This window comes from Musca autumnalis, unplaced genomic scaffold, assembly GCF_047663935.1.
Source record: "Musca autumnalis isolate F117 unplaced genomic scaffold, ASM4766393v1 scaffold_5, whole genome shotgun sequence".
NCBI lineage: Eukaryota > Metazoa > Arthropoda > Insecta > Diptera > Muscidae > Musca > Musca autumnalis.
The window spans coordinates 82,919,597-82,932,590 of record NW_027412088.1 but is presented as its reverse complement, the minus strand read 5'-3'; the positions used below and the strand labels follow the sequence as shown (position 1 = coordinate 82,932,590).

Here is a 12,994-nt window from a genome sequence, read left to right as displayed (position 1 = left end):
TCCTTATCTATTGCTATAAAACTTCAAGAGGTTGCAAAGTATTAAAATTGGGGAATCTGCGAATCCTAAAGAAGAAATGAGACAGCATATTTATTTATTTATTTACTGTACTGTTGAATGTTTGACAAGTAAATAACTACTCAAGTATATTCTGTAGTCGTCGTTAAACTGGCCTCGGCCTCATTATAAAACGCTAACCTTATGAAGGCAGAACCATGGTGAATCCAGGAGGATTGTCCATCGGCCGAATCCGATATAATTAGACTTTCGAGGGGAGGACGCAGTTGAAAAAAAAACTTCGTCAAAGAAATTATTCGAGAATGTTCCCACTGTCCCAATGTTTTCACTCAACTTGCAGTTGATCCGTGGTGTGATTTAGTACCTCGAGTAAAGAGACTTGCTTTTAGGTCACGGAGACCACTAGAGAAGTTATTAGGTTGACAGACAGGTATGAGATGCTAATTGTTAGAGATTCAATCGACTTAGTTTGTAATTTTCATTATAATATTATTTTATATCAATCAAGTATGCTTTGACTTTTGAATTTTGTTGTATTGTCAATGTGAAAATATTTTTTCATTCCCAAATAAAATTTCGTGTGTTCAAATCGTTTGTTCTCGAAAGGAATATTTTTTCCACATATTGCGCCGCTAACAGGATAACGTATGTGTTAATTTACGTTGATGACATATTGGTTGCTAGCGAAGAGAAGTCAAACGTCGACGAAGTAGAAACATTACTCAGAGGTAACTTTGATATAAGTAACCTTGGAATGGCGAACCACTATTTGGGTTTGGAAATTTTTCAAGACAAATTGTCGAACTTTTGTATTCGTCAGAGAAAGTACATTAAGGACTTGGTCAAAGAATTTGGAATGGAGAATTCGAAAGATTCAAAGTACCCTATAGATCCAGGATATGGAAAGTCTGAATCAGAGCAACTGCTTGATAACACAAAATATCAAAAATTAATTGGATCACTACTATACATAAGTGTCAACTCTAGGCCTGATATAGCCGCTAGTATTTCAATTTTGGCTCAAAAAGTGAGTGCACCAACTCAAGAAGATTGGACGGAATTGAAACGGGTCCTCAAGTACCTAAAGGGAACCAGTGAGTATTTCTTGCGACTAAACTGTGTTAATGCCGAGCAATATATATTAAAAGGCTACGCCGACGCAAATTGGGCAGAAGACAGGGTTGAAAGGAAATCAAACTCTGGTTACATATTTCAAATTAACGGCGGTACTATCAGTTGGACATGTAGAAAACAAACATGTGTATCTCTTTCGTCTACAGAAGCTGAATTTGTTGCCCTTTCCGAAGCATGCAAAGAAGCCATATGGATTAGACGATTATTAAGCGATATGCGAATCAGTCAAGAATTACCAACAACAATATTTGAAGACAATCAAAGTTGCTTACGGCTCATTAAGGAAGAAAAACTTAGCAATAGGACAAAACACATTGACACCAAAGTTCATTTTGTGAAGGATCACATTGAAAAACAAAATATAATATGCAAGTATTGCCCTAGTGAGTTAATGGTAGCAGACATGCTAACGAAACCGCTCCCTGTATCAACATTTGTAAAATTCAGAAAATCTGTTGGTGTTGTAGTAGAAAATGATAACGAACACACCCAATGTAAATAAACCGATTACCAATTGTATTTGCTATTATAAAACAACCCTGTAATTGTAAGAGATTAACATGTATGTATATGGATATAGAGAAATAAATGACGCCGCGCCATTATTGGTGTGACTAGCAAAGAGTTAACAGCTTCAGGTGTGTGACGGACATCATAAATCAGAGATTGTGAAATAAAAGCCAACCGAAGGAAAGCTGAAAATTTTAACAATTAAATTAAACTGAAGAAAAGAAAAAAAACTTGAAGAACTGAAGAAGCAAAACTTGAAGAACTGAAGAAAAACTTGAAGAACTGAAGAAAAAAAACTCGAAGAACTGAAGAAACAGAAAGTGAAATAAAACAACTTAATTGGAAAAGAAGTGGTGGTGTACGTGAGTTTGGAAAAGAAAATTTTAAGATGGAGCGCGAGCAGCTGATGGCCCAGTTAAAACAAGGAGGGATAGATTTCCCCGAGACAGCTACTTTAGAGCAATTGCAAGAATTGGTAAAGCAAATTGTTGGGGCCAGTAAGTCGTCAGCACCACGACAACCAACCAATGAGTCATCAACATCGCCGTTAGCAAGCATGGCAACGGCAACAACACCAACTGTACAAACAAACACAGACACATCGTGGCAAGCACATATGGCAGAAGAAGGCGAAACAGATGTCACTGAATTGCGAAGAAAGTTGAGAATTCTAATGCTAGAAAAAGAGATACGCGAACTAGAGAGGTACAAAGAGGAACCTAAAAAGAGCGTTGCCACCTTCGCAGACATTCAGGGGACATTGCCCAAATTCACCGGTGATGATGAATACACTATCACAAAGTGGGTCTCCGAGTTTGATAAAGTCACGAACGTTGTGGGCTGTACAGCAGCGGACAAGTTTCTTTTCGCACGCCGTATGATGGCAGGTAGTGCTGCCCTATTCTTGCGAAATGCCAAGTCGGAGAGCTGGGAAGGCCTAAAAGAAGAGTTATGTGCTGAGTTTCGGAAGACAGTTGGGGTAAAAGAAATCCTGAAAAAACTGGACAATAGAAAATGGAACAGGGCCACAGAAAGTTTGCATCGATACGTTTTAGTTATGCAAGAGCTGGCAGAGGGTGCTCCTATAAACGAGAAGGAATTAGTAGAATTTATCATCGAAGGGATGCAAGAAAAATCAGTGGCCGCATCGATTTTCTTTAGCACCACAACAATATCAGACTTTAAAGATTTGATCCCACGATATGAAAAGATGACATTCGAAAAAAGCCAGCGGCAGCTTAAAGGCAGTTTAGTGGATCACACCTTAGCCGAGGTCAGGTGTTTTAATTGCCAAAAACTAGGGCATTATGCAAACAGTTGCACCAAGGAAAAGCGGCAAACGGGGGCCTGTTTCAAATGCGGACGAACTGGGCACCTAAGATTCCACTGCCCACTTAGAGCGGTAGCAGCGGTTCCCCAGGAGGAAGAATTAAACTGGAATGCAGAGGTAAGAGTAGCTTTGGGTCCACAAGTGACTGGGTCTAATTCTCGTCTTATCTCTTCTCTTATTGATACTGGTAGCCCATGTAGCTTTGTTAACAGCTCTGTGATCCGATCGTTGTGTCCCAGGTTTAAGTTGAAGGAAGAAACATTTTCACAATTTCGAGGTTTAGATGGAGGATTTTTAAAAATGTGTGGGCGAATAGCTGCAGTGGTAGAGTTTAGAGGCAAGAAAAGAAAAATGAATTTTATTATTTTGGTTGAGAGTGCCCCGTGCACCTTGGTGCTTGGGAGGGATTTTTTAAACTTATTTTCTGTAATTTTGTGCGTAAGAAATGGAAATCCGGACCACAATGGACTTTCGAATGGTTCCGGAAAAACTTTTATAAATTTGCTATTATACGCGGACCCAAACAATGAATTAAACCCAGGGCCGCTAGAAATAAAAAATAAAAAGAAATTTAATTTGTGTGTTGCTCTGGCGGGGGTCGACGAGGGAAAGGTAAATGAAGATCTTAACCCACTGAGGACCATGCATGAAACAGAAGTAGGTAAGGATCTTAACCCTCTGATGACCATACAACATCTTGATGAAACTGAGGTAAAGGGGGATCTTAACCCACTGAGGACCATGTATGAAACGGAAGTATATAGGGATCTTAACCCACTGAGGACCATACAACATCTTGATGAAACTGAGGTAAATGGGGATCTTAATCCACTGAAGACCATGCATGAAACAAAAGTAGATAGGGATTTTAACCCACTGAGGACCATAAAACATCTTGATGAAGCTGAGGTAAATGGGGATCTTAACCCACTGAGGACCATGCATGAAACAGAAGTAGATGGGGATCTTAACCCACTTAGGACCATACACGAAATAGAGGTCGTTGGGGATTTTAACCCATTGAAGACCAAACAACATCTTAATAAAACAGAAGGATATGGAAAGTCGAGTAATCTGCAGGCAATATGCAGCATTGACACCATAGATGGTGAAGAGGTATGGGACGTTAACCCTTCGTTGAGCTTGGAAAATAGGAATAAAATTAGGAAAGTAATCAGGGAAAATTACTTTAAGCAAATTAGTGGTAACCAGAAGATATCGGACTTTAAAGCGTCAATTTTAGTAAATTCAGGAAACGCCACGTATTGTTCGCCAAGGAGACTATCCTTTGCAGAGAAACAGGAGGTCAACAGAATAATAACAGATCTGTTAGATAAAGGTATTATACGCCCAAGTAACTCGCCATATGCATCCCCTATCGTGTTGACTAAGAAAAAGAGTGGGGAAATTAGAATGTGCATAGACTATAGGTCTCTTAACAAAATTATAGTAAGAGATAATTATCCCATTCCACTAATAGAGGACTGTTTAGAATATTTAGAGGGAAAAACGTGGTTTACCCTAATGGACTTGAAGTCGGGATTTTATCAGGTTGAGCTAGAAGAGAATTCAATAAAGTACACATCATTTGTAGTCCCGAATGGGCAATACGAATTTTTAAGATTGCCGTTCGGCTTGAAAAATGGTCCAGCTATATTTCAACGGTTCATTGCGGGAATTTTCCGGGATTTTTTGGAAAGAAACGAGATAGTAATATACATGGATGATATCGTGATAGCTTCAGGAACGCTAGAGGAGCACATTCAACTTGTAGGAAGAATTATGGACAGGTTAGCAGCGTATGGTTTAAAACTCAAAATCCAAAAGTGTAAGTTTGCTTATACCGAAATAGAATATCTGGGATACAGGGTGTCCAGGAGGGGTATTGAACCTTCGGAAGGACATGTAGAATCAATTAAGCAATATCCATTGCCGAAGAATGTTAGGGAGATGCAGGCGTTCCTGGGGTTATGCTCATATTTTAGGAAGTTTGTGAAGGGTTTCTCTCTAATAGCGAAACCTTTGTACGAATTGACAAAGGACGGGATTAAATACACAATTACAGAGGAATGTAAAAAAGCTTTTGAGACACTTAAGCAACGACTAACGTCTAGTCCGATATTAGCGATTTACAACCCCAGAAGGGAGACAGAACTACATTGCGATGCGAGTGCAGCAGGGTTTGGGTCAATTTTGATGCAGAAACAAGACGATGGGGTATTTCACCCTGTGGCCTATTTCTCCAAGAGAACCACGGATGCTGAATCAAGGTACCACAGCTTTGAACTCGAAGCTCTAGCTATCATTTATTCTCTGAGAAGATTCAGACCGTACTTAGAGGGGCTAAAATTCAAAATTCTGACGGACTGCAACTCGCTGGCACTAACACTGGCCAAGAGAAACATAAACAGTAGAATCGCAAGATGGGCTTTGGAGTTAGAAAATTACAGTTATGTTATTGCACACAGACCCGGAGCAAAAATGGCTCATGTCGATGCGTTATCCAGGGTGGACCAAGACAACAATTTAGTAGCGACGATAGAGGCGGAAGATATAGACTTCCAACTATGTGCAGCCCAGGCAAGAGATCAAGAAATAAGTGATTTAAAACTGAAGTTAGAAAAGGGAACCGTGGGTGGATTTGACATGGTGAATGGTGTAGTTTACAAAAAGGTTAATGACGTTTTAAGATTTTTTGTCCCAAAGGGTATGGAGACTGAAGTGATTAGGAACATACATGAGAAATTGGGCCATCTAGGAGTCGATAAATGTTATCTAAAAATGAAGGATCATTATTGGTTTCCGGAGATGAAGCAGAAGATAGACAAGTACCGGAAAAATTGCGTAAAGTGCATTATGTATTCTGCCCCTCATAGACCTAATGCGAGAGCACTGCACAGTATTCCAAAGGAACCGAGACCATTTCATACAGTCCATTTGGATCACCTAGGACCGTTGCCATCGCTACAGTCAAAAAGAAAGCATATCCTAGTTGTTATCGATGCGTTTACAAAGTTTGTTAGACTCTATCCAGTCCTCACAACGAGCACCAAGGAAGTCAAGGCGGCACTATTAAAATACTTCGACTATTATAGTAGACCGGTTAGATGTATAACAGATAGAGGGAGTTGCTTTACGTCGAAGGAGTTTTCAGAATTTTTGGAGGAACGAAATATAGATCATGTGAAAGTAGCAGTACACTCGCCTCAGGCAAATGGACAAGTCGAACGAGTAAACAGAACATTAGTAGGAATGTTGGCTAAACTTAGCGAGCCAGTAGCACATGGTGACTGGGTAAAACAATTGAGCAAAATAGAATTTGCTTTTAACAATACGGTTAATAGGTCTATTGGGAACACTCCAAGTAGAGTTTTATTCGGAGTCGATCAAAGAGGAGAAATAGTTGACAAGCTGTCAGAGTACCTAGAGGAGAACTTTTTGGACCCCGGGGGGGGGGGGGTATAAAGGAAATCAGAGATAAAGCGGAGGTTGCTATTGCGAGGGCGCAAAAATATAACGAGCAGCGGGCCAAAGAAAGGATTTGTAGGGTCAATGAGTTCAAAACAGGTGACTTCGTAGTAATCAAAAACGTAGACACAGCGGTAGGGGTTAATAAAAAGCTGTTACCGAAGTTCAAGGGGCCTTACGTGGTGCGCAAGGTGCTACCAAACGACCGGTATGTGGTTGGTGATATTGAAAATTGCCAGATCACTCAAATTCCTTATGATGGAGTGATAGAGGCATGTAATATGAGATTGTGGAGGACAGATGACCCAGGTAGCGGGACCCAGGGCTGCTCTGCCCCGTAGTATATAGTAGTAGCTTAATTGTACATAATATTAGTTTAAGAAGTATATGTATGTAGTCGATTAGTTTAAGTACACTATCCATTAGTATAATTATCTTAACCCCCGTGTGACCGGGGCGGTCACAAATGTCAGGTTAGCCGAGCTGTAGTAGAAAATGATAACGAACACACCCAATGTAAATAAACCGATTACCAATTGTATTTGCTATTATAAAACAACCCTGTAATTGTAAGAGATTAACATGTATGTATATGGATATAGAGAAATAAATGACGCCGCGCCATTATTGGTGTGACTAGCAAAGAGTTAACAGTGTGGAAATCGATTGAGGAAGGGTGTTAGAGATTCAATCGACTTAGTTTGTAATTTTCATTATAATATTATTTTATATCAATCAAGTATGCTTTGACTTTTGAATTTTGTTGTATTGTCAATGTGAAAATATTTTTTCATTCCCAAATAAAATTTCGTGTGTTCAAATCGTTTGTTCTCGAAAGGAATATTTTTTCCACATATTGCGCCGCTAACACTAATGAGGGTAGTTGTGGGGAATGAGAGGTTGACGGAGAGAATTGAGGCCTACGAGAGAATGCCGACCTTGTGGATACGACTGTAATGGCGCCCCTGTTGTGCCGTTGGCTAGTGCGCCTACGGTGCCAGATCAGAAGCCGGTGGAAATGTGGTTTGAGCTGTGTTAGGGGGGCAGCTATGTCATTTGTGGACTCCAGGACAATCACGTTAGAGGGCCGGTCAGCAAGTTGAATAGATGGCGTCAATGATGTACTCCTTGGCAGATACCGTCAGGACGCAGGTTTGATGCGGAGTGGAGTTGCGTGTCTGAGGAAGGGTTTCCAAAGAGCAAGGCGAACCCATGTGAAAGATGTGGTTCAGCGTAAAGCTGATTTCCTTGCTACATGGACGAGCTGTTTGGGTCTATCTTGTATTGCCACTAAACTTGAGTTGCGTTGTCAGTTGTCTGCGCGACTGAGACGAAATGTTGTACCATTAATGTCAACTCAATTGGGTTGTCGATAAACATGTTATCGATCAGTGTTTTTTCAAACTTGTGACCTCTATTCGCCAAAAAAAAAAAAAAAAAAAAAAAAAAACATTTTAAAAATAATTGCGCTTTGGATAACTCTTTTGTGTATTCTGGACAATATTTTAATATTTTGGCTGAGTTTTCGAGCAAATTTGGAAAACAACCCAAGATTGGAATATAACCTGCCCATTGAATCTTCGGATCGTCAAGTTTTATTTGCTGTCCAAAAAAATTATAAGTTCGGTGAAATTATTTTTTGATGATGAAGAAAATGTACAGGACATTGCATCTATTAGAAGAAATTTGAGGGACAAGTCGAATCCATTGGAATTGCCATCTGCACTGTAAGCTGATGATCATGTGGAAAGATCTGTATAATCTGTAAATTATTTCAGGTTTAAGGCGTATTTTGGATTGCCAAAGGATGCCGTAGTTTACGTTGTGGAAACGTTAAAGGATGACTTCAAAGAAAGTTACAGATCAACAGGAATACCCCCACTTTTAAAAGTGTGCGCAGCGTTGCGATTCTTGGAGGACGGAAGTTTCCAAAAGTCCCATGGCAATGATTTCAACAATTGCATGGCTCAATCTACATTGTCGAGAGTATTGAAGGAAGTTGTCCACTTGATAGCGGACAAATTGTGCCAAAATTGGATCGTTTTGAAGTTGACAGAGGAGGAAAAAAGGCAAAATAAAAATCATTTTTATTCATTTTTTTATTAGTTGGCTATATAGATGGAGGATGTTCGTCATTTGTACTTAAACTGAACCTACTGTATTTGTCACCAAATTCATTTGCAAAAGATTTGCTGCTGTCCGCTCCAAAGGCGATAAATTCACTTATTGTGATGGACCAGTGTCGTTGAAGTTTATTTTATTTTGAGGCATTTTCTTTTTCAACTTTGCTTTAAAGTGAATCCAGACTCTGCCACTCTTCAGGTGTTCGTGTTGGAGGTTCATGGCTGTTTAAACTGTCCGAAATGGACCTCCACGCTTCATCCGCTGTGGCTTTGGTTTCACCAAAACTCCCGAACTCCTCGGGCTAAGTTTGGATTTTCACTCAGTTTATCAATTAATATTTCGAACTGCTGCTTTGTAGTTATTTTCACCATATTGATACACAAAATTAATTAATGATGCCAAGAATCAATAATTGTTAACAAAATGTTTATTTTTCCTTCTATTTTATTTCTTGTTTCTTCGAAAATGTTCACTGCAACTGAAAATTGGTGGTTGCTGAAAAACAGCCGCTTCGTCAACTGAGATTCGCAACTTCAGTTGAGAGTTGCCATACGTGGATCAATTTTGACAACTGGCAACGCCACTCAACGATAATTGTTATCGATGATCGACCCCTTAGATCCTTACAGAAACGCAAATGTATTACATTCTTGGTACTTTCCTTACGAAATTTAAATTTTTTGTTCACACAAGCGAAAAGGCAGAGAACTGCAGTGGCAGTGACTGTGTGGGTTAGGGTGGTTTTAAAAAATCGATGTCGGTTTTTTACGCAGCAACCCATAAAGTGTTTAGTTTTGTTAGGTTTGTCAAAGTTTGAGCACAATCGGAATATGTTAACACTTGCCACTGGGGCCCCAAAGTTTCCATAGTAATCACGGTGCTCTTGAATCAAATTTAAATGGAAGGTGCTTACACCTGGGAAGTTTTTGCGGATTCTGAAACTACAATGTTCATAGATGAGAAAAATCAAAAAACAAAAAAATCGACGGAGCGCTTTTTAAATAAGGGGTCGATCATCGATAACAATTATCGTTGAGTGGTGTAGCCAGTTGTCAAAATTGATCCACGTATGGCAACTCTCAACTGAAGTTGCGAATCTCAGTTGACGAAGCGCCTGTTTTTCAGCAACCACAAATTTTCAGTTGTAGTGAACATTTTTGAAGAAACAAGAAATAAAATAGAAGAAAAATAAACATTTTGTTAACAATTATTGATTCTTTGCATCCTTAATTAATTTTGTGTATCAATATGGTGAAAATAACGACAAAGCAACAGTTCGAAATATTAATTGACAAACTGACTAAAAATCCAAACTTAGCCCGAGGAGTTCGGGATTTTTTGTGAAACCTAAGCCACTGCGGATGAAGCGTGGAGGTCCATTTCGGACAGTTTAAACAGTCATGAACCTCCAACACGAACACCTGAAGAGTGGCAGAGGCTGGATTCACTTTAAAGCAAAGTTGAAGAAGAAAATGCCTCAAATAAATAAAATAAAACTTCAACGACACTGGTGGTGGTCCATCACAATAAGTGAATTTATCGCCTTTGGAGCGGACAGCAGCAAATCTTTTGCAAATGAAATTGGTGACAAATACAGTAGGTTCAGTTTAAGTACAAATGACGAACATCCACCTAATTACACCAGGGAATTTCGTTTTTGAATAAAAATGGTTTTTATTTTGCCTTTTTTAACTTCGAAACACACAATTTGTCCTCTATCAAGTGGACAACTTCCTTCAATACTCTCGACAATGTAGATTGAGCCATGCAATTATTGAAATCATTGCTATGGGACTTTTGGAAACTTCCATCCTCAAAGAATCGCAACGCTGCGCACACCTTTAAAAGTGGGGGTATTGCTGTTGATCTGTAACTTAATTTGAAGTCATCCTTTAACGTTTCCACAACGTAAACTACGGCATCCTTTGGCAATCGAAAATGATCATCAGCTTACAGTGCAGATGGCAATTCCAATGGATTCGACTTGTCCTTCAAATTTCTTCTAATAGATGCAATGTCCTGTACATTTTCTTCATCATCCAAAAATAATTCCGCCGAACTTATCATTTTTTGGGACAGCAAATAAAACTTGACGATCCGAAGATTCAATGGGCAGGTTATATTCCAATCTTGGGTTGTTTTCCAAATTTGCTCGAAAACTCAGCCAAAATATTAAAATATTGTCCAGAATACACAAAAGAGTTATCCAAAGCGCAATTGTTTTTAAAATGTTTTTTTTTTTGGCGAATAGAGGTGACAAGTTTGAAAAAAACACTGATCGATAACATGTTTATCGACCACCCAATTGAGTTGACATTCATGGTACAACATTTCGTCTCAGTCGCGCAGACAACTGACAACGCAACTCAAGTTTAGTGGCAATACAAGATAGACCCATAAATCGCGATTCAAGTTGACATTTTTAAGGGTTGTTTAGGTATTCACGATTTTGCTTGTCCTATCAAAATGAGACTGAAGAAAATGTTGTAGCTATGAAAATTCTCTACAAAATTGACCTTTACGGCGTTTTCGTAGGTTTTACCATTTTTGAGATATTGAAGTTGAAATTGGGACAATGCACTGACTATATCGCCCTCTTATAAAACAATGTCATGATGGTAGCGCCTTAACTAACTTTTAATGAAAACCGCTTGCACATGATAAATTTTTGTGAATTCTGAAACAGCAATGTTCATAGATGAGAAAAATCCAAAAACAAGAAAAAATCGCTGTAGGGATTTTTAATAAATCGCCGTCAAAATTCACATTTTTAGGTGTTTTTTAGGTTTTCACGATTTTGCTTGGAAACCGCAAGTCCAATCGAAATGGAGCTAAAGAAAATGTTGTAGCTGTGAAAATTCTCTACAGGATTGACGTTTATGATTTGTTCTCAGACTGTACCATTTTTGAGATAAAGAAGCTCAGTTTTCATTTTTAGGTTTTTTGTTAGAGAGTTTCGCGATTTTGCTTGAATACGGAAAGTCTTATCGGCATGGGACCTGAGAAAATCTTATAGCTGTGAAAATTCTCAACAAGACTGGCTTATGTAATTTTTCCTAGGTTGTACCATTTTTGTAGATATATAAGTTTAAGTTGGAAAATTGCAGTCATGACATTGTTTATAAGGAGACGACACAGAATTGAATTGTCCCAATTTCAACTTCTATATCTCAAAAGTTGTAAAACCTACGAAAATATCATTAAGGTCAATTTTGTAGAGAATTTTGATAGCTACATTATTTTCTGTATTCCCATTTTGATAGGACTTGCGGTTTCCAAGCAAAATCGCAAAAACCTAAACAACCCCTAAAAATGTCAACTTGAATCGCGATTTATTTAAAAAGCGCTCCGGCGATTTTTTTTTTTTTGGTTTTTTGATTTTTCTCGTCTATGAAAATTGTAGTTTCAGAATCCGCAAAACTTCCCAGGTGTACGCACCTTCCATTTAAATTTGATTCAAGAGCACCGTGTAATTTGTATCGGGCCTAATGTGAAAATCGGGCCTAATCAAAATCATCTTTTGAACAAGAACTAAGAAATTTGCATTGCTTGAATCTTCATACGAGGACTCCAACAGATTTTCAATAGGAAGTTTGTCATCTGATAAAAACACGGAAGTTGTCATACGAAAATGAATTAAAGAAGTAAAATTTTTATTTATTTTAGTTATATTCCAATATATTTCATTAATCATTGCCAAAAAATTCTTTTGAAATTGATTTGTTTTTATTTTTATATGCAGTCGTTAACAAAATCAGTCACGACTCTTTCCTCGCATTTCAACGCCATACGTGATACCGATTTGTCGTATCAAAAAAATAAATTTTATTTATAGCTTAAGAAATCCGTCCAGGGAATGATGAATGTGTTTCTTTCGATATTTTATGGATCTATGATACTGTAAAATAAAAAAAATGTTCGTAGTATATAATTTTTCATCATATAAAAAATGCAAACTACGACTACGCCTACGACATTTGAATGCATACGACTACGCCAACCGTAATAATGGGGATTGTTATTTATTCCCTGGGGTAGTCGGCTGTATAGATGGAGCCCATGCGCACATTGGATTTGCACTGAATTTATCAATTAATATTTCAAACTGTTGTTTTGTCGTTATTTTCACCATATTTTTGATACACAAAAATAATTAATCATGCAAATAATCAACAATTGTTACGAAAATGTTTTTTTTCTTTCAATTTTACTTCCTGTTTCTTCGAAAATATTCACTGCAAATGAAAAATAACTGGTTGCTGAAAAGTAGCCGGTTCGTCAACTGAGATTCGCAACTTCAGTTGAAGGTTGCCATACATAAAGTAATTTTGACAACTGGCAACTCCACTCAACGATAATTGCTATCGATAATCGACCCCTAAGTTTTATTAAATAAAATAATCAATTTAA

General features: G+C 38.2%; 1 protein-coding gene across 1 annotated transcript; it reads left to right on the top strand.

The window, feature by feature from the left end:
• The first annotated feature begins 1,750 nt into the window (after positions 1-1,750).
• LOC141405157 (uncharacterized) lies at positions 1,751-7,104 on the top strand. Its single transcript, XM_073989218.1, has 2 exons — positions 1,751-3,109; positions 3,184-7,104. Exons 1-2 carry the CDS (start codon positions 2,051-2,053, stop codon positions 3,190-3,192), a joined length of 1,068 nt encoding a protein of 355 aa, XP_073845319.1. The 5' UTR covers positions 1,751-2,050; the 3' UTR covers positions 3,193-7,104.
• The last annotated feature ends 5,890 nt before the right edge of the window (positions 7,105-12,994 follow it).

Bases quoted from the DNA above. Each gene is read 5' to 3' on its own strand.
- LOC141405157 (XM_073989218.1), top strand. From the start codon at position 2,051: ATGGAGCGCGAGCAGCTGATGGCCCAGTTAAAACAAGGAGGGATAGAT.